Genomic DNA, 17,727 nt, shown 5'->3' on the forward strand with positions numbered 1-17,727 from the left:
GCCAGGCTAGTTGTCTTCTCTTTGAACTTTGATTCTATGAATTCTGTGCCAGGATTAAGGGAGGCAATGGATATAAAGCACATGACACAGAGTGGCTCATGATCTAGATGCATCATCATCATCATCGTTACTCTTTCCAGGGACTGGTCCTTTATCAGGAAATGCACACCGATTCCAGGCATCATCGATGTCAGACACAATGGGGGAGCCAAACCCCCGTGGATATTTAAAACATAGGATCCACTCCACAGCCACAGAGAACACATGGATGTGCCATGGCACTTGCTACATCCTGTCCACCGAAGCCTTGGCTGTGTTGTTCCAGGAGATGCTCCCCCACTTCCCACATAGCCAGCCTCCCTGCAACCCAGTGAAGCGGTAGATATGGTGCAGGAGAAGCCCAGGAACGGGGGCCTGTGGTCCAGGCTGGGCCCTGCCACTGCCTTGCAGTGCTACTTTGGGCACATCACTCACCACCCTCCCACCCCAGGTTTCAGCTTCTTCTTTGGTCTAATGGGACAGTGGATGACTGGGTGATTTCTAAGGGCTGTCCCCTCTCAAGGGTCCATGCTACGCTATTTGCTAGCACTCAGCACGGAAAGCTCTGCCCCCAGGACCCTGATTGGCAAGGGGGAGGAAGTGCTTTAACACAGTTGGCCTGTATAGGTAGTCCCAGCTCAGGGTGGGGAGGCTGCTGGCAGTCTGGTGTACAAAGAAAGTTGGTTCTGGAAACCCCGCCCCCCTGCCCACCCCTCAGCTTATTACCAGTTTTGCTCTTTTCTGGCTGCATGACCTTGGGCCAACCCCTCTGAGCCACCCATAGAACAAAGATAACAGCATTTACCTAGGGTGGCTGTGAGGATTCAGTAAGATGAATGAGGTGGCTCAGTAAATAAAACCCAGTACCTGGCACATAGCAAGTTCGGTAGATAGGCTTTTACTGCCTCTCCACCGCCTTGGGCTGAGCTTCCTTCTTCCTTGCCATTCATAACGGAGTTCAGTGACATGGAAATAGTCCCAACAGACCTGGATTTTATCCTCTCTCCATCTCTTCTTACATCCCGTCACTTTGACTTGTTTCCCTCATCTGTAAAATGGGCACAGTAAGACCTTTCTTTGAGGGTTGATGTGAAAGCTTGGTATGATTGGTACAGATTGCCTACTCTTCCCTTAATCCCATCAGCACTAACCCATTCATTGCTAACCATTTTACCTGACATTTTAGAGCATTTGTGTACCTATCTATGTGAGTCAACTAACCCCTAAAGGCTCCATGGAGGGAGTCAGGGCCCGAAAATCCTGGGCCAGGTCTGAGTGCGTTTCACCCCATTCCCACAATCTTTCACTGGTTCTGAGAGGCTATCTCCCCATCCTATACCTGGAGCCAGAGGATGTCTGTGCCAAAGAAAGGGACAGCGGTGCCAGGGCACCACTGAGGGGATAGGTTGTGTCAGTCTCTCCCCAAGAGGCACCTCATTCTGTTGGAATTGCACAGAACTAGGCCTCGCTGTGGGGTTCGAGGCTATAGGGCTGAGAATGAACATATGCGTCTATGCATTAATTACACAGCACATTGGTATAACCCTTGAGGAAAACATAGAACCTTCCTTGCATATTAGCCTTAGAAATGTCAACTTTTGGTTCAATCACCCCACTTTTAAGCATTTGTACTAAGAAACCCACAAAAAGTATCACAACAGAACATCTGCTGTAGCTAGAAGAGGGAAACAGTCCAAACAGACGTCCAAACTGACCGTCCAAACTGACCGTGCGGTTAGAGCTTGGCAAGTCAGGAGAGCTGATGGACTACTACACAGCCACTGACGATACATGCTTTTGAACTCTTCAGAGGCATGACGATACATGCTTTTGAACTCTTACCATCATCACGATGAGTAAAAAAGCAACAGATTTGTTTTATGCGTTCCTGAGGTCTTCGAGCACGTGTTCTTCCTTGAGAGTCTGAACAAGAAAACCGTGAAAGAGAATTCAAAATAAGGCCCCAAAGTCGGCCTAACAAAATTTTTGGTGACAGTTCTGGCATTAGAATAACTCTGTATCTTTCCATCTTTTGGGTTTTTATGCTGACGACGAAGCTTTTGATGAAGACAGCTCACCACCGAGCCTTGCTTTGAGACCCAAAGCATCCAAACTTGGTGTCAGGTTACCTACCCTGAAAAGAAGCTATTTTATCAGATAACAATGCTAAGCAGGGGGGCCCCCCTTGCTTCCCCGCCCCCATCAGCTAGCAGCTTATCTGGAATGCATCTTAGAAAGATCTTAGAAAGATCAATGGCCTGCTGGACTCAAAGAAGCCACCCCCAAAAAAATTGTATAAAAAGATTTATTGAAATTTATCAATGACAAACAGACATAAAACTCAAAGTTTGGCTCTTCTGAGGGGGAGGAGAAAAACTGGTGCAGATGTTCTTTTATACAGATGAAACACGGGCTAGGAAATAACACGTCACTTCTAAAGCAATCCAGAAGAGGGACATGGGAGCAAACCTGTACATTCACTAGGAATTTGCAGTCATTTCAGATTTCCACTAGGTAAGAAAATACAATTTTGCGTTAGTTTTTCCGTGCTCGGGTGTATGAAAAAAAAAAAAAGAAAAAGAAAAAAACCAACCCAGCCGACATGCAGCAGCGTCTCCTGTGCTCAGGTTTGTAAAAATGGTCTGAGCACAGAAGTACGTGTGGAAGGATTCTCTTGTCATTTCGTAAAACAAAGCGTTCTAATATTTTACAGAACAAGATAGGACAGTTTGTTGTTGTGGTTGTTGTTTTTGATCTTTTAAAGAGGTTGAAGTTTGAGGGTTTGCTTCTTCTCTTTTAATTATCATTACCAAATCCATTTTACTCATTAACTCCTAAGCCTGCTGTTCTCAGCCCTCTGGCTCCAGCTCTAAGAGTGACATCAGAGTCTTCTCCGTAGAGCAAAGCCCACCACCATCTGTGAAGGAGGAAAGAAATGAGAGACGGGGAATGTCCCCCAACCAGTGCCAAAATACGCCTTGAGGTTGCTATTTACAAACCAGGGCGTTGGATGCCTCGAGCAGGCCCAAGAAATGCAGAAATCAAGGGATCCGGGGCCAGGTAAGATGTGGCTGGTGCTCAGCCCCTCCCAGGCTCTTGAGAAACCAAAGGGAGGCCAGCCGTGACCTTCCAACCAACTGCAGAGACTCAGGGAAATACCAGGAGATTGTAAGAGCCCTCTAAACCGTCCTCTTTGAGAGTAAGGAACAAATGCTCACTTGGTGTGTACTCAGCTATCGCATTTACAGGGACAAAACCAGACACAAAGAAAAAGTAGGGGGAAAAAATAAAGAGTGGCAGTAAAAATAGTATTTTATTCCACCCCCTCCCGCCCTCCCTCCCCCCCACAACCCCCAGTACACTTTTCCCCTCTCGTTCCCACAGCAACGTTACAATCAGAAAAAATAAGTTTCGGGGGGCGGGATTTCAGGGGGGGTAATGGGTAAAAACAGTCAAATCACAATAGGAATTTTTCAAAATAGGGTTATTCCACTTAGTCATCGTCTTCTCCCTCATCTTCAGGTTCTCGTTTTCGCTTCTGACCCCTTTCTTCTTCTGGAAGAGTAAGGAAAAGGTGTTTAGGCTAAGGCACTGATCCTGTCTCTAACTCACCCCACCTGCCCGGAACCCATGGGACCACGCTTCTGGGAAGCTTTGCCAACCCTGGGAAGTCTGTGAAGCCAGGGAGGCAAAGGGGGTGGGCCTTGCACAGGTGCAGTCTGCCCCCAGTCGGGTCCCCGGGGCCTGGCCATCTACCGCCAACTGAGGGCACCAGGCTGCTACCAGCGGAGAGTAAAAATGCCGCCATACCACCAACATCTTCTTCATCTTCCTCATCGTCTACTTCCCCGTCGTTATAACCCTCTTCATCCTCCTAGGAGAGAAGATGGACACCAGACATTAGGAGTGCCCCTCTCCGGCCCAGGGCATGCTGACAAAGCTCCTTCCCCAGACAGTTGGATCAAAAATATGGGGGCCGCCCCACTTCCCAGAGCCCCGACAAGAACCTGCCACCTCGGAATGCCAAGCAGAGGTTCTTTTGCATCAAGGATCCCTTTAAGAATCTGAGAAAGCCTCAAACCCCTTCTCCAGGAAATACCCACATCACACATAGGATCTGCAGGCAGTGTCTGGGGGCTGGCAGGTTCTAAACCAGGTTCAGATTTTTCGACCTAAAGTCCCTGTAACTCAGGCAAGCTTTCCCATCTGTGTGCTCTCTGGAGAAAACACTCCCCAAGCTGACTGTCGTGCAAAGCCAGCCAGCCTTTTTCCTTTGTCTTCCAAATGGTTTTGGCTTTAAGGGAGGACCCTGGTTTTAGCACATCCAGATTCTGTGGGCAAGTCCAACCTCACTCCACCCAGTCCGTCTACACTTCGCACACTTGGATCACTTGGAGGGGAAGATGAAGGCCTCCCCTAAAAACATCATTCCCAGGCTTGAGATCCCAGCAAGGTGCAAGAATTCACTCTCAACCCAGTACTCCTGCTTCATGCTGTTTCTGAAGTCCTGTGCTAGCTGAATCTCTGCATGTTAACACCATTCCTAAAACATCAGGCAACCAACCCATTGTTTAAAAAGAACTTGGTGATAGACTCCTTTTTGTCAAGGGAAATATCCTTTTATAATGCTACCAAATAGTTTTTTCAGTCTGTTTGCTAAGACTTCTTCTTCTTCTTCTTCCTTTTTTTTTTTTTTTGGTCTGTGTATAAGCTCTCCTTCACTGGAAGCTGGAACTCTGCAGATGGTCAATGAGATTACAAAAAAAAAAAAAAAAAAAAAAAGGCAAAAAACAAAAAAACAAAAAACCCTGCATGCTGTGGCTCCTGTGACGGGAAGTGCAAGATGAAAAATCCATTAGCCAACATGACTTACTGCCCTGTCCTAGGAGGACCTACTTTTCTAAGTCTTTATTTTTAAAATACTCGCAATATTCTTCAGAGTTGAGCCTAGTACCAGCCTGCACTTAGGGAGAAGGGAAACCCAGTAGCTGAACTAGGCAGGAACCAGGCCGATCCCACTGGATTTTTCTGTTCATCTCGACCTGTTTCTCCCCAGCTTGGGGTGGGCCGGAGATCTGCCCATGTGGGTCTGTGTGACAGACAGCTGTCTGCACCCTTAAAGGATGGAGACAGGAAGTCAGGAAGGAAAAGCAGGTACCTTGTCCATGCTGTTGTCATTTTAAGCCTTTCCAGGTCTGACTTTTGTAATTAGGAAGAGCTGATTAAGAATTCCAAACAAGTTATGGAAAATGACTCTGGTATAGAGAGACGCGGATCATCCAAACTCAAAACCCAGCACACAGAGCCATGAACCTTGAAGGGTGTGAAAGCCTAAAATACTAAGTGATCAAACACTGTCCTCAATTGTAACTTAGGAATTACATTCTCAAGAATTCACCAAGTTGATCCCTATTAATAACCCAGATATAAAACAATACTTATTTTACAGACAAAGAAATAGGCTCAGAAAGGTTAAGTATTTGTCCAGGGACACACAGCTAGCAAGTGACAGAACTGGGATCCACGCTCTCATAGACATGCAGACCTTTTTAAGAAACTGGGAGCCAGTGAAGGTGTTAGGATAATAGTACTACTGCCATGTGTACTAAGGACCCTTGTCACTCTGATCTGCAGCCAGCTGGGTCTTACCCAACCACCCATGAGTTCAAAGTAGTCTTCAGTTTTCCCTAGCAAACTCTAAGCGCTCAATAAATATCTGAATTAACATAGGAATGCAAAAAGGCAGAAAATAGGGATGTGGATTCCCTAAGAACTTATTCTCTGGTAGAAACAAGGGCAAGGCTTATTACATGGCACAAAAGTCCCGTGTGCCCTGCCTCCAGGATCCTCTCCCTCCTGCCCTCCCAGGACACGCCGCAAGTCTTGATTCCCTCCGGCAGTCGGATAAAAGGCCCTAAAACAGTCTCATTTCCCCACCCGGGGTTTCTGGGCTGCCAAAGATTGATCACTGGCTGAGGCACAGAGTGGGACCGACTCATAGGCATTAAGTAAGGGGGACTCTGGGGAGATGGTGCCTCCTACCTCCTCTTCTCCGCTCACATCCTCCTCTTCTCCTTCTTCCTCCTCCTCTTCATCCTCCTCGTCTTCCACTACCTGAGCATCTTCATCATATTCTTCTTCTGTGCACCAGAAATGGGGACAAGGGCACTGGTGGTAAGCTGGCCTCCCTCACAGCACAAACCCAGGCTCATGGGCCTGGCACTGGTCTCCTGTGGGGCCCCAGGACCCTCCCACAGCCACCCAGGCTCAAAGCCTGGATGCTCCAATGTGACTCAACACATCCTAAAGCAATCCAAAGATAAGTCCTCCTCCCGAGTTTTACAAAAACAAAAGATCATGTAGAGGCTGAGATCACAGAGACACTGCTGGATCAGAGGAAGAAGTTACAGGGCTTACAAAAGCCAAGAGGTCGATTTCTTTGCAAACAGCATCTAGCCCAGACTCCTTGCTTTAAAGGCAAAGATCTGAGTCCTCGAGGGGAGAGGGGACTTGTTTCAAGGTCACACATCAAGTCAGCCACGGAGGTGGGCCTAGAAACCGGGTCTCAGGACTCAGGCCTTGGGGCCTGCTATATAAGATAGAATAAACTAAGGCAAACGGGTAGGTGACTATCTTGCAAAATACTCTGACCTAAGAAGGAAAAACAAGAAATCTGCTGCCTGAATGCATGGGCCAGATGTCTCAACTCTCACCGTTCCTGTGGCCATGAAGACCCGAGGGAAGCTGCACTGTGCTGGTGCACAGGAAGGGGACAGTGGGAGGTGGTCCTTCCCTTTCTTCCTTCCTTCCTCCCTGTAGGCCCTGCTGGCTCGCCCTCACCCCCCTGTACTGCCAGGGTGCCCAGTGCACCTCCTGCAAGCCTCTTCCACCTCCGGGGGACCCCTGGGGCACACCCTGCAAGTCCCATGGTCCTGTGGCCTGCAGCCACCAGGGGGCTCCCGACCTCAGCTCCACTAGCTGAATGGGACCCTCAGGCCACACCCCACCCCCACCTTCCTCCAGGTGCTCACCCCCCTTCCCCACAACACAGAGACACTGTAGGATCTCATTCTGGGGGAGCCTCTGGAAAAAAGAGAAAAAACCTGATGGGAGGGTTCGGTTAGATGCTCTTTTAAGGAGTTACTGTGCAATCAGGGAACCTCAGGGTGCTTCTCTGGGGGGTTTGAGCCCCCATGAGAAAGATAAGGGACAGAGGTTCCCGAAGCAGCTTCGGAAAGAAGAGGCCACCTGGCAGCACCCCCCCCCGCCCCCCCGCACCACCCTCACCCCCACACCCACCATCCTCGTCCTCCTCATCGTCATCCAGGCCCTCCACGTAGCCCTCGGCATCTGAGTCGGGGGCCTCCTTGTCGTCCCGGTCGTAGCCATCGAGATACGTGAGCTGCGGGAGGAGCTTGAACACGTTTTCTCGGTAGTCGTTCAGGTTGGTTACCTCACAATTGAAAAGGTCTAAGCTCTTGAGGTTTTCTAACTTTTTCTGCAAATGGAAAGACGAAGTCAACAGTGAGGGAGCAAACAACAGGTAGAGGAATCGGCTCTGCTCTGGCCCGTCCCTGGCTGGTAGGCCTCAGGTCCCTCATCTGGAAAACGGAGGATGGACTCTAGGGCCTACCTCTAAAGCCTCATCCAATGCCAACACATTTAGTCTGCAAGTAAGCTCTGGCCCAATCAGTGACTGGCTTCAAATTAACCTGGGCTCCTCTGGGGCTCCAGCCAGAAGCTCTGCTGCTGCCTCTGTGGCTAAGGAGCCAGAGGGGAACGAAGAAGGTGGCACGAGCTAGCAAAGTCCTGGGGGGGTCTATCAGTAATGTCAGTGAGGGTGCCGGCTATGGACACAGCACACCAGGTGTTAACTCCGTTTATCCTCACAACCCTGCTAAGGCAGAAGGGATCAGTTTGGCTGCTCTCAAGATCACAGGAGTGAGAAGTCATGCTCAGCAGGTCAAGGGCAGGGAAGGTGTCTGGGCTGCGGTCTGGGTGGGTGAGCCCAGCACCTTCCTGTCCTGGGGAGGTGAGCACAGCGCATCCATCACACTGGTCACCAGGGAAGGAGAAGCTACAAAAGCACCTGTGGCCTGGGCAGCAGGGTGTGTGTGTGTCTAGGTCTGACCTTTAATGGTAACCGAATCAGAATGATTTATATACACGTACACTTGGTCTCCATACCTGCCTCCCAAAATACACATATACTGAACTTCAAAGATTTTCTTATGAAATCATAAAATCAAGGCTTTCAGGTAGATCAAAATAGTTTTGCTTTGCCCTAGGAGGTCAGTGGAAGACCTGAAAAGAAGATCTACGGGAAATATATCTCATAGTTGACTCCAGGCCATAGAGGGGAGAAGTCTGAGCTTAAGAAAGCAGGGCCAACGTCTGGTTCTGCCGCCCTGCCCATCAATCTGCCTCTCCAGCGGCCAGAGAGGGCAAAGGGTGCTTCTTGGATGAGAACCTACAAACCCAAACTGAGGGATGCCCCAACCTCTCCTCTATAAACTTAAAAAACGGGAAATGTGGCAAACTTGGCAAAATATCCTTATGACATTCCCCCAATCCTAAGGTGCATGATCCTCTGGGAGGGTTCTTATATGTACGTTTATGGCAAATGTGCTTATTTCAGGTGACAGTATTTCTGTATTTCGAGAAAGCTATTAATTGATGATATATCTCAAATCAAGGGAACACAATCCATCAGGTAATGCAGAAATTGCTGTTATGGCCATGCCCTGTTCCTTGCTGGTGAGACAATCCACAAAGTGTGGGGTACGTGCAGCCATATGGAGATGAGGCCCTGGTCACCATCACTGCAAGGCCTGGAGACCAGAGGTCAGCCACTCTTCCTGTGTGCCCCTTACAGGAAGGCCGGCTATCCAAGGAGGAAAATAGGTGGTAAACTCCAGGGGCAGCTTCACTCCTGGATGGCTCCTCCCTCCCCAACAAGGGCCAAGGAATCAGGCTCTAAGAAATGACAGCTCATGTTTCTGAAGCTGAGCAGAAAGTGGAAGAAGAAAAGCAAGCCACCAGAAGTTGAGGCAAGGGTCTGACCTGACCCCCCGTCCTTGCCCCCGACTGCCCACTCTGGCTGTGTGACCTTGCTCAAACCACTGAACGTCTCTGGGCTTCCACTTTCTGTGGACAAGCAGAAACAGTAGCTCCAACTTGATCTCATGGCACGTAATGGGAGCCCAATAAAGTAAGATAAGTGGGAAAGAAAAAAAAAAAAACCCATTCTACAAACCTAAGAGTAGTATTCCCTGATACCAGTCCCTCCCCCCTCCCATCCCATGCAGAGGGAAAGACCCAAGTGACTCACCAGTGGCTCTATTGTGCTGAGGTCTTTAATTTTGTTGCCACTTAAATTTAGATGCGTGAGGTTCGGACACTTTTCTGCCAATACTTCCAGGCCCCCTGAGATTCTGTTATCGCTTAGTTCAAGCTGAACGGGGCAGGGAGGGGGAAAAGCAGAAAGAGCTCTTATAATGACGTCTGAGGGCCCAGCGCGCTGGCCCTGGGCAGACGGTGAGTTGGTGCTCGCCTGGCTTCACCTCCAGGGAAGCTCCCTCATCACAAAGTAAGGACCCCCTCCTCCCCACGCACACAGACTCCTCCACCCATTTTACCTTCTTAAGTTTGTTTAACTTTGGTAAGTTTGCGACTGAGGTGAGGCCTACGTTGATTGTACTTAAGAACTCCAGTTCCTCAAATTCATCTGTGAGGCCTTCGATTTTGCCTTCAATCGACCGGCAGTTGTCCAGGACAAGCTCTTTCACCTGGAAAGGAAGGCCAATGTGAATGGAGGCGTGGACCGGGGGCTGAGGCTGGGGAGGGGGTCGGCCCCCTCGGGAGGACCAAGAGACAGGCCCAAAAAGCCGTCCGTCGCGTACTAAAGGCAACATTTGCTCTGCCTCTTTGGGAACATGGCACCACCAACTGAGGAGCGCGGCGGGGAGGGGACGGGCGGCAGCACACACTTGGGACAGGAGCCTGGGCCAGACTGCAGGTGACAAACTCCAGAAGCCCTGCTGCTGTGGGCAAGGCCCCGCAGGCTCGTTCTGACCCCACTGCCCCACTCCTCCAAAACTGCCGTTAAAAAATAAGCCACCACTGTCCCCAGCTTCCCGCCAGCACCAGCTACACCATCAGATCCCTCCAACCCCATGCCCATGTGGCCGCAGCCTGACCTGCTACCTTACTTCCCATCCTCGGGCCCCACCTTCCTTTCTGCCTCTGCATGTCTGTGACTCTGCGTGTGGATGGGTCCCAAGACACCAGGACACCTGCTGTCACAGCCTCACCAGCCAGAGCCTGCCCACCAGGTCTGGTGCTCATCACCAGGGTCACCAGACTAGGGAGCCCCCCACTCTCCATTCTGTACACCAACCTTGTGCAATAGAACTTCCCACAACGATGGACACCTGCTGAGTCTGTGAGAGGAGCCCCCGACTCCTCCCAAGCGTGGCCACTGAGCACCTGCAACGCGGCTGGTGAGAATGAGGGACTGAGTTTTCATTTTCCTCATTTTAAGCATAAATACTTACTACTTACAGTTACCATATTAAGGGGAGTTTCTCTAGACCCTGCTCTTCATAGGATCCTGAGTTAGATGTGAAGGGAAAAAAATGAAACCCCACAAATGGAGGATGGCCCCATAGTGACACACTGAGGCCGTCAAAGTACAAAAGTTGGTCTTTGGAAGCACCTCGGTGACCCTGCCTGTCTCTTCTTTCAAACTGCCTGGAGGCAATTTTGCTGCTAGAGTTCTTAGATTCTCCTTGTTTCTCCTCTTACCCCCATTTGGGTTCAAATCCTGTATTTCCAAGACTGTAGAAAGACTGATAAAAAGCTACTTCTCCTTAGGTTGCTAAAAGGTCGGTGTGGCTGAAGGTGATCCAGGCTCCCGTACAGGGGGAGAAAAGCCGAGGAGGGTAATCGAGTCTCGGGCCTGAATGACCCTGGAGAGTCAGCGAGGGAGGCCAGGGTGTCCTGCCCACCAGGAAGATGCCCCTGGTTACCCACTGCTGCCCCAGCAGTCTGGTTGCTCTCTGGCCACTCAGGGCTGGCAGGCACCATAAGGGTGACTCCTCCTGGCGGCACCAGGTGCTTGACACAACGTCCCCACCTGCCCGCTTCCTGCAGCCCCCAAGAAGCATGCATCAATGGTAGGCTGCCTCCCTGGGACTTCCACCCACAGGTTATTGTCACCGATGGGTCAGACAGTATGGCTAGTTCTTCTCCACAGCAGTCCCACATTCCCACATTGTCCAAAGGGTCATTCCAGACACTTGGAGCCTTTTCTTCTCCTGGATAAGCACGGCGATTTGCCCAGAGCTTCCTGCTGGCTCTAGGATGACCAGCTCGCCAGTCTCTCTGGTCCTTCCCCCTTCCTGAGCCTCTTGGGGCCAACAGGAAGCCTGGGGGAAACAGAGTCCACAGTGGGACTGCTGTGCCCAGGGGGTGGGTGGGCCAGAGGAGCGCGGGGGCACATCTGGGCTGCAGAGCCCCACGGCTGCCCCGATTTCTTCGTCGTTGGTGGAGGGAGGTGGTGTGCTCAGCCCCGGGCAGCGGCAGCGCGCCAGAAGGGGCCAAGCCAGGCGCGGGAGCTCCTTCCCAGAGCTCACAGTTCCGGGCCGAGGCGCTGGCCGCCAAGGCCCGCCTTCCCCTTGGATCTGGGATGGGAGAAGTTAAATCCTTTTCCACTCCCTCAGTCCCCAGGAGAGGCCAGATGTCCAGGTCAAGCCACCTTCTCAAGGTCACTGGCAAGAGTGCCTGGGAATAAATCCTGCGAGGCCTTCTGCCCCAGGGCAGGAAATCAGCCTAGAGCCAGGAAGCCAGGCCTTAGGGCAGCAGGGCAAATGGCAGGAGAGCTGCCGTGCGGGGGGAGGGAGGACCACCTCCTCTGGTGGCTCCTAACACTGGAGCCCAAGGGCCCGTGGTCTTCAGAAGGCGCCGGGAATTCTTGAAGCTCCACCAGAGAAAAGACAAACACAGGGGATTCCAGTCCAGCCTCAAAGATTTCAGACATGTGGTTTTTCTAGACGGGTCAAGGGCTTCTCCTCTTCCGGCCATCAGCCAAGGAAAAAAAGGTCTTTGAGATGGGGGAGGTGGTGCTGGGAGTCAGGGGAACTCCTCCTGGAAGTTGGCCTCTTTTCTAGAGAAGCACGATGCTGCCTGGGAATTCTACGGCCTGACCCAGGGTCCCAGTCTCAGCACCACCACCAACTGGGGGCCGTTCCTCTCGGGGACAATACACAAGCCACTACCACTAATGTATTTATTAATAGTAACGGGCGGATCTTTCCTGAGCCCTCACAGGCACCCTCGACATGCTTTGCCTGCACCAGCTTGCTTAATCCTCACTAGGGCTCCCCGGGGGGTAGGGGGGCGCCTCCCACGTGACAGCCACCTCAGAACCACCAATCCTGAAGTCCCAGGAATGGAACAGGATGGTGCCTAGTGGACCCAGCTGGTCGGTGTTGGCTCCTGATAGCTTCTCAGACGTTCCCAAATGTAAGCCGTAGGCTCTCCCAGACCCAACGCAACCCTACGAGCTCCCCTGACACCCCTCTTTCTCATGGTTCCACCAGCAGGGTGGGGGCCATCCTGGCAGTCCCTAGCCTGGTTATACTTCCTTGGTTAAACAAAACAAACTCAAGTCGGCCCTCCTTCAGAGGACACTGCTATTAGGGAGCAAGGATGTGGAGAGGGGCTGGGAGACCTCGGACCCTGCTCCTGCCAAGTAGGAAGAGGTCACGCCCCAGCTACTTGGGGGAGCCTGTGCTGTTTGGAGCGCCAGCAGGTGGCCCTCACAGGTCAGGTCTGTGGAGCCTTGGGGACCTCAACGGGGTTCTGCACTTCCTTCCTGCCAGGGGGTTTCAGCACTGTGTGGGGCAAGAGACCAAAGAGATGGGGGGTGGGGGGAGTCGAGGTTTAGGCCTGGAGGCTGCTGATATCACCAGAAAGCCCAAACCATGCAGGGGATGCTTTGGGGAGGGACTGTCACTCTGGAGATGGCAGGGAGGCTGCCTACGAAGTGTCTGGAATGGACCAAATAGGAAAAAAACAAAAATACCAGCCCAACAGGCGGCCTGGAGTCGTGACATGTACCCTCTGGGTCCCCCGGCCTCTGGGGAGGGCCACCCATTCCTAGAGTTCCGGACAGGCTCACATGTTTCCAAACCTCCAACCAGCCCAACGCTCCCCAAAGCCACTCTGAACTCCTGCTCCTATTCCAACCCACTTCCTCCTGTCTGTGTGGTGGCCGCCACTCCAAGCCATTCCAGGCAAAGAGCGTATCCCCTTTTACATCCAGGGTGTGTTCTGCTTAAAAAAGAAAAAAAAAAGGAAAAAAAAAAATTAAGGTCCACGTCCCCGTGCCAAATCCTGGGTGTGAGCTAAGTGCAAAGTTAAAATTAAACTGAAAATTTGTACTTTGGGTTTCAATTCTCTCCCAACTCCACTGGCCCTTTAAAAATATCTGAATGTGGTTACTCTCTCTCTAGCCCAACAACTAGCTTACTCCGCTGGTGTCAGAAGCTTTTCAAACACCCATGGATGGAACGACACAGGACTCTTTGCTTTCGCTCCTCAGGTGTCAGCCCTGCGAGGACTCTGCACGTTCATCCTCGGCCCCCACGAGAGGTGGGGGGGGGGGGGCAGTGAAGCTTCCCAAGAAATCAGACTGTCCGGCTCCAGCATTTCCTGAAAAACTTGTCCCCAGAGCAAGGACACAGCAATCATTTCTCACCAATGGGAGCTGAAACGTCCGTGATAAACACAAACACATTATTCCTCTAAGGAACAACCCGTTGCTTGTTTCAAAACTGTGAAATCTTGTCTTCACAGCTCTCTCAAATTTGATCATTTCCTCTCTATTCTCTACACTGCAGTCTTGGTCACGGTCATCATCGAAGTCACTCCGAGTCTGTTTCTGCCTCCAAAGAGGGGTCTCTGTGACAGCGGGGACACTGGAAGACTGGAACAGGCCAAGGACCCGGCTGGCTGATGACCCTGACTCTGTCCCCGAGGTCTGAGGCTCTGCCTCTGTGGAAGGGGGAGGACGGTATCTGTTTAACCTACAAAGTGCAAACTCCAGCCTAAGAAACATTCCTCCTGGCTTCCTGCCGCTTGTGGGGAGAGGGTGCTCCGAGTTCCTAAACTGACCTAAGGAGGACCGGCCCTCCCCTCTCCACCCCTCCCCACATCTTACCCCTGCACCACAAATGGAGTTCAGGCCCCGCTCCCGGGGAAGCCTCCCCCACCCAGCTCTGAGCATCCCAGGGCACTGAGGGCAGCTGCCACATGAATCATTTAATCGTGTATTAAGCATCCGATCCTCCTAGAGGTCAGGGACTGTCCTTCCTCGTAATCAGCCTAGCGGGGAGCGGACACCGGAGCAACTGCTTAACAAATGTCCTGGTTATCGTGCCAGGCACACTACTAGGTGCCGGGCATACAGAGTGAGTCAAACCATCGTGAAACTTACAGTGTCACTGGCCCCACAGAGACTGAAGGAACCTGACCTCTTATAAACAATGTTTTGCAGGGTGTCTTGTGTCCCCAGGAGGCAGGCCAATTGCACACATTCCTCCTGCCCTGACCCAGGGCTTGGTACACTGACCTCTTGCCTAGAAGAAGCCCCTCCCTCCGTAAAGGGTGTTCCTAGGACATGGTTCACCTGGGTAAATGCTGAGGGGACTCAAGAGGCGGTGGTGAGCCACAGTTGGGGGTCCCTGCCAGCCAGAGGTGTGGTGACGGCGAGGAGGAGGCCAATGGCTGGTAAACAGCTACTGGAGCAGTGTGCCAGGTAGCAGGCTGGAGTGTGGGACGGAGTGCATTCTTCAAATGCCTCCTCCCCAGAGAGGACAGGCATGCTCAAGACAGGAGGGACCCAGAAAAACCCAGAAAGGGGATGAGCTGTATCAAAGCCAGGACTGGCTGTGTTAATTGGCAAGGCTTTAGTTCAAAATGAACATGTAAGGCCCACTGCTCAAAAATCGTTAAGAATTCCAAAACAGCAACAGCGGTGCATGAAACCCGAGGGAGGGCCCTTCAAAGCCCACGGCCCTGTGTGACTGCATGGGTCACATGCCCACGGTCAGGGGGCCCTGATTTAAATGGGCAGCTTAGGCCTACAACAGAGCCCTCCAAAGGCCAGAAGCAGAGAGAAGGAAGCTCAAGTGAGAACAGCTCTTTATTTTTCCAGCACTTCCGGAGGCAACGTGGAGAGGTGGACAGAAGGAGGCTCTGGAGTCAGACAGACTTGGCTCAAGTCCACATTCTCCACTTGCTAGCTCATCTCACCTCCCCTGAGCTTCCGCTTCTTCCAGTGACAATGGTGCCCATCACCTAGAGCTGGATTAAGTGGAATAATGCACTTAGAGCATCTCCAGCTTGGGAAGAGCCACTGGCCTTCTCCCTGACCCACAGCCACCTTTACCACCGCGTCCACAGCCGTGGCACAAGATGGGAGCAGAGGCAGGCCAGCAGGTCTGAGCCACAACGCTGGCTCTCACCAAACGCACAAAGCCTCCCAACACTCTGGAGAGCTAAGATCGTGACACCCAAAATATACCCCTCCTGACTTCACATCTACACCTTGTTTTGTGTCTCCCATCACCACCCCCCGACTGCCCTCGAGCCTTGAGATTTTCTTTTCTTTCACCGAGCAAGAGTTCAATAAATATTCGTAGCTTCGGTTACAACCCTGTCAGTCCCTGACCAATTTAGCTTTCAGGTTCCAGTCTTACACAGAAGAGGAGACTCAAATCAAATTGACCCCGTGTTTTTTTGGCGCTCTTGGGTTTTAAATAGGTCAGTTTTTAAATGGGCCATCCCCTGTTGCAGATCCCATTTCTAGCTAGAAGGCCAAACTGTTTGAGTCACCAAGGCTGAGGGGAAATGAGCTTCTTCCCCAAGGTGTTCAATAGGAGTGACAGATGCTAGTGATTTTGTTGTTTTGACCCTAAAAATCTCTACGGTTGCTTAATAGTCTGTGGTACAAAACCTGCAAAAACCAGTCAGGTTCCACGAGGGGAAAGACAGGCTGTGGGAGAAAAGTCGGACATTTCAAAAGCTAGAAAGGCCTTCGGGATCATCTAGGTCAGTGGCTTTCTGACCACAACCCACAGTAAAAAATATATTTATGCCCTGGCTCGGTGTACACATGTTCTGTGTATACAGGCACACACACCAAAACAAAACATACCTTATTACCATTGCTCTTATCTATTACGTTAAAACATTTTTTTTTTCTTTCTTAAATGTGATCCACAGCTTGTAAAATGCTGGTCGAGTTTAGCCAGAGGAAAAAGCCAGGTCCAGAGCTGGTCCAGAGCCCAGGAACCAGGCGCTGGAAGATTCTCCTGCCACGCCACCCCACACCATTGCTCTGATCAGAAATCACAGTCCCCAGTGGAAGACTGTGGAATCATCCATCCAGCTCTCGAATTTCTGCTAACAGGAGGATATTCCGCAGCTGCCTGGTAGCTAAGACTCTGGTCTCCGCACTTAAAAGATCCCTGAAAATCTTAACTACGGGGCAGGGTCCCAATATTAAAAACAAAAACAAAAAAAATCTCTCCAAGAAAGCAAGCATCTGAGTGTCTGGATTTTGTTTGTTTCCTACAATAGAGCTCGGGAGGCACGGGTGGGAGCACATGGCCGCGGGAAGTCGGTGACGCCATCCTTATTATTTTAGGGAACCGAGCAACGCAAGCTGAGGCGCGCTGCAGCGTAATTAAGCTGTCGGCCCGGGTAATAGGCTAAGCGCAGGCTGGGGGAGGACCCGCATTAACATAAACCCGGTGACCGCCTCCTGGGCCGCCTAGAAGCGGCCTCCTACCTCCTCCAACGGTGTGGGTAGGTCTTGGTTTCTGCCTCCCCGAGACAGGAGCTGGTTCCACTGCAGGTGCCTTCTCCAGCCAGGACACACTCGGCATTTACTGGAGGCCAGCAGGCGTGGCTACCGGGCCTGGGCTTTGGGCTTGTCCAGTGGGCCTGTTTCGCTGGCAAGCCCCCAGCAGAGCTGGGCGCCTCCCGGATGTTACACCCTGGAGTTCCTCCCTTTACACCTCATTCCTCCCTTCTGGACCGGTCTAGATTCTGCTCCACTTCAAGACCTTGTCAGTTCCACCTCCTGGAGGAAGCCTGCCTTGATTGCCCAGCCCCTGCCCTAGCCCTGCCTACTTTAGGTATGTGAAGGAAAGTCCTCCTAGAGCAACAGAAAATAGGTCCAGAACACTGTTTGGGCCCAAGAAGTGGGGAAGAGTTGTCTTAGTCTGACTTTGCTAGTGGAAGAGGGTATAGTGGGAACAGGGAGAGATGAAGTTTTGGAACTGGTGGATGACATGCTCAACTGGCAATCTAGCAGGCTACATCTTCTCCATGGCTGTCCCTTCCCACTTTAGTACTGGGGGGTGTGATGAAGCAGTTTGAAGTGGAGTCCAGTGAAGGCACTGGTCCCAGCAGATGGTATCTGAATGGTGGAGAAGGAAGGGGGACAAGAAGCAGGAGGTAAAGTGCAAAGGATGCTCATCAGGCAGTCTGATGACCTGGACCCTGGTGCCCACTTTGCCAGTAACTTGCTATGTACCTTGGGGGGAATATCACATCCCTCTCTGGGCTTCTGCTAGTCTCCTAATTCACACACTGGACAATGAAGCCTGGGCACAG

At 51.5% G+C, this 17,727-nt stretch overlaps 1 protein-coding gene across 3 annotated transcripts in view; it reads right to left on the reverse strand.

Moving 5' to 3' along the window:
* Positions 1-2,328: 2,328 nt before the first annotated feature.
* ANP32A (acidic nuclear phosphoprotein 32 family member A) overlaps positions 2,329-17,727 on the reverse strand; it is a 37,850-nt gene continuing 22,451 nt past the window's right edge. For all 3 annotated transcript variants that reach the window (XM_026013940.2, XM_026013859.2, XM_072738968.1), the window contains exons 2-7: positions 9,678-9,827; positions 9,371-9,493; positions 7,339-7,537; positions 6,082-6,179; positions 3,850-3,913; positions 2,329-3,594 (exon numbers count right to left, since the gene is read on the reverse strand). In XM_026013940.2, coding sequence (XP_025869725.1) covers positions 3,533-3,594; positions 3,850-3,913; positions 6,082-6,179; positions 7,339-7,537; positions 9,371-9,493; positions 9,678-9,827 — 696 coding nt within the window. In that variant the 3' untranslated portion in view covers positions 2,329-3,532. The remainder of the gene's footprint in view (positions 3,595-3,849; positions 3,914-6,081; positions 6,180-7,338; positions 7,538-9,370; positions 9,494-9,677; positions 9,828-17,727) is intronic.

This window comes from Vulpes vulpes, chromosome 15 (assembly GCF_048418805.1).
Source record: "Vulpes vulpes isolate BD-2025 chromosome 15, VulVul3, whole genome shotgun sequence".
In the NCBI taxonomy this organism is placed as follows: Eukaryota; Metazoa; Chordata; class Mammalia; order Carnivora; family Canidae; genus Vulpes; species Vulpes vulpes.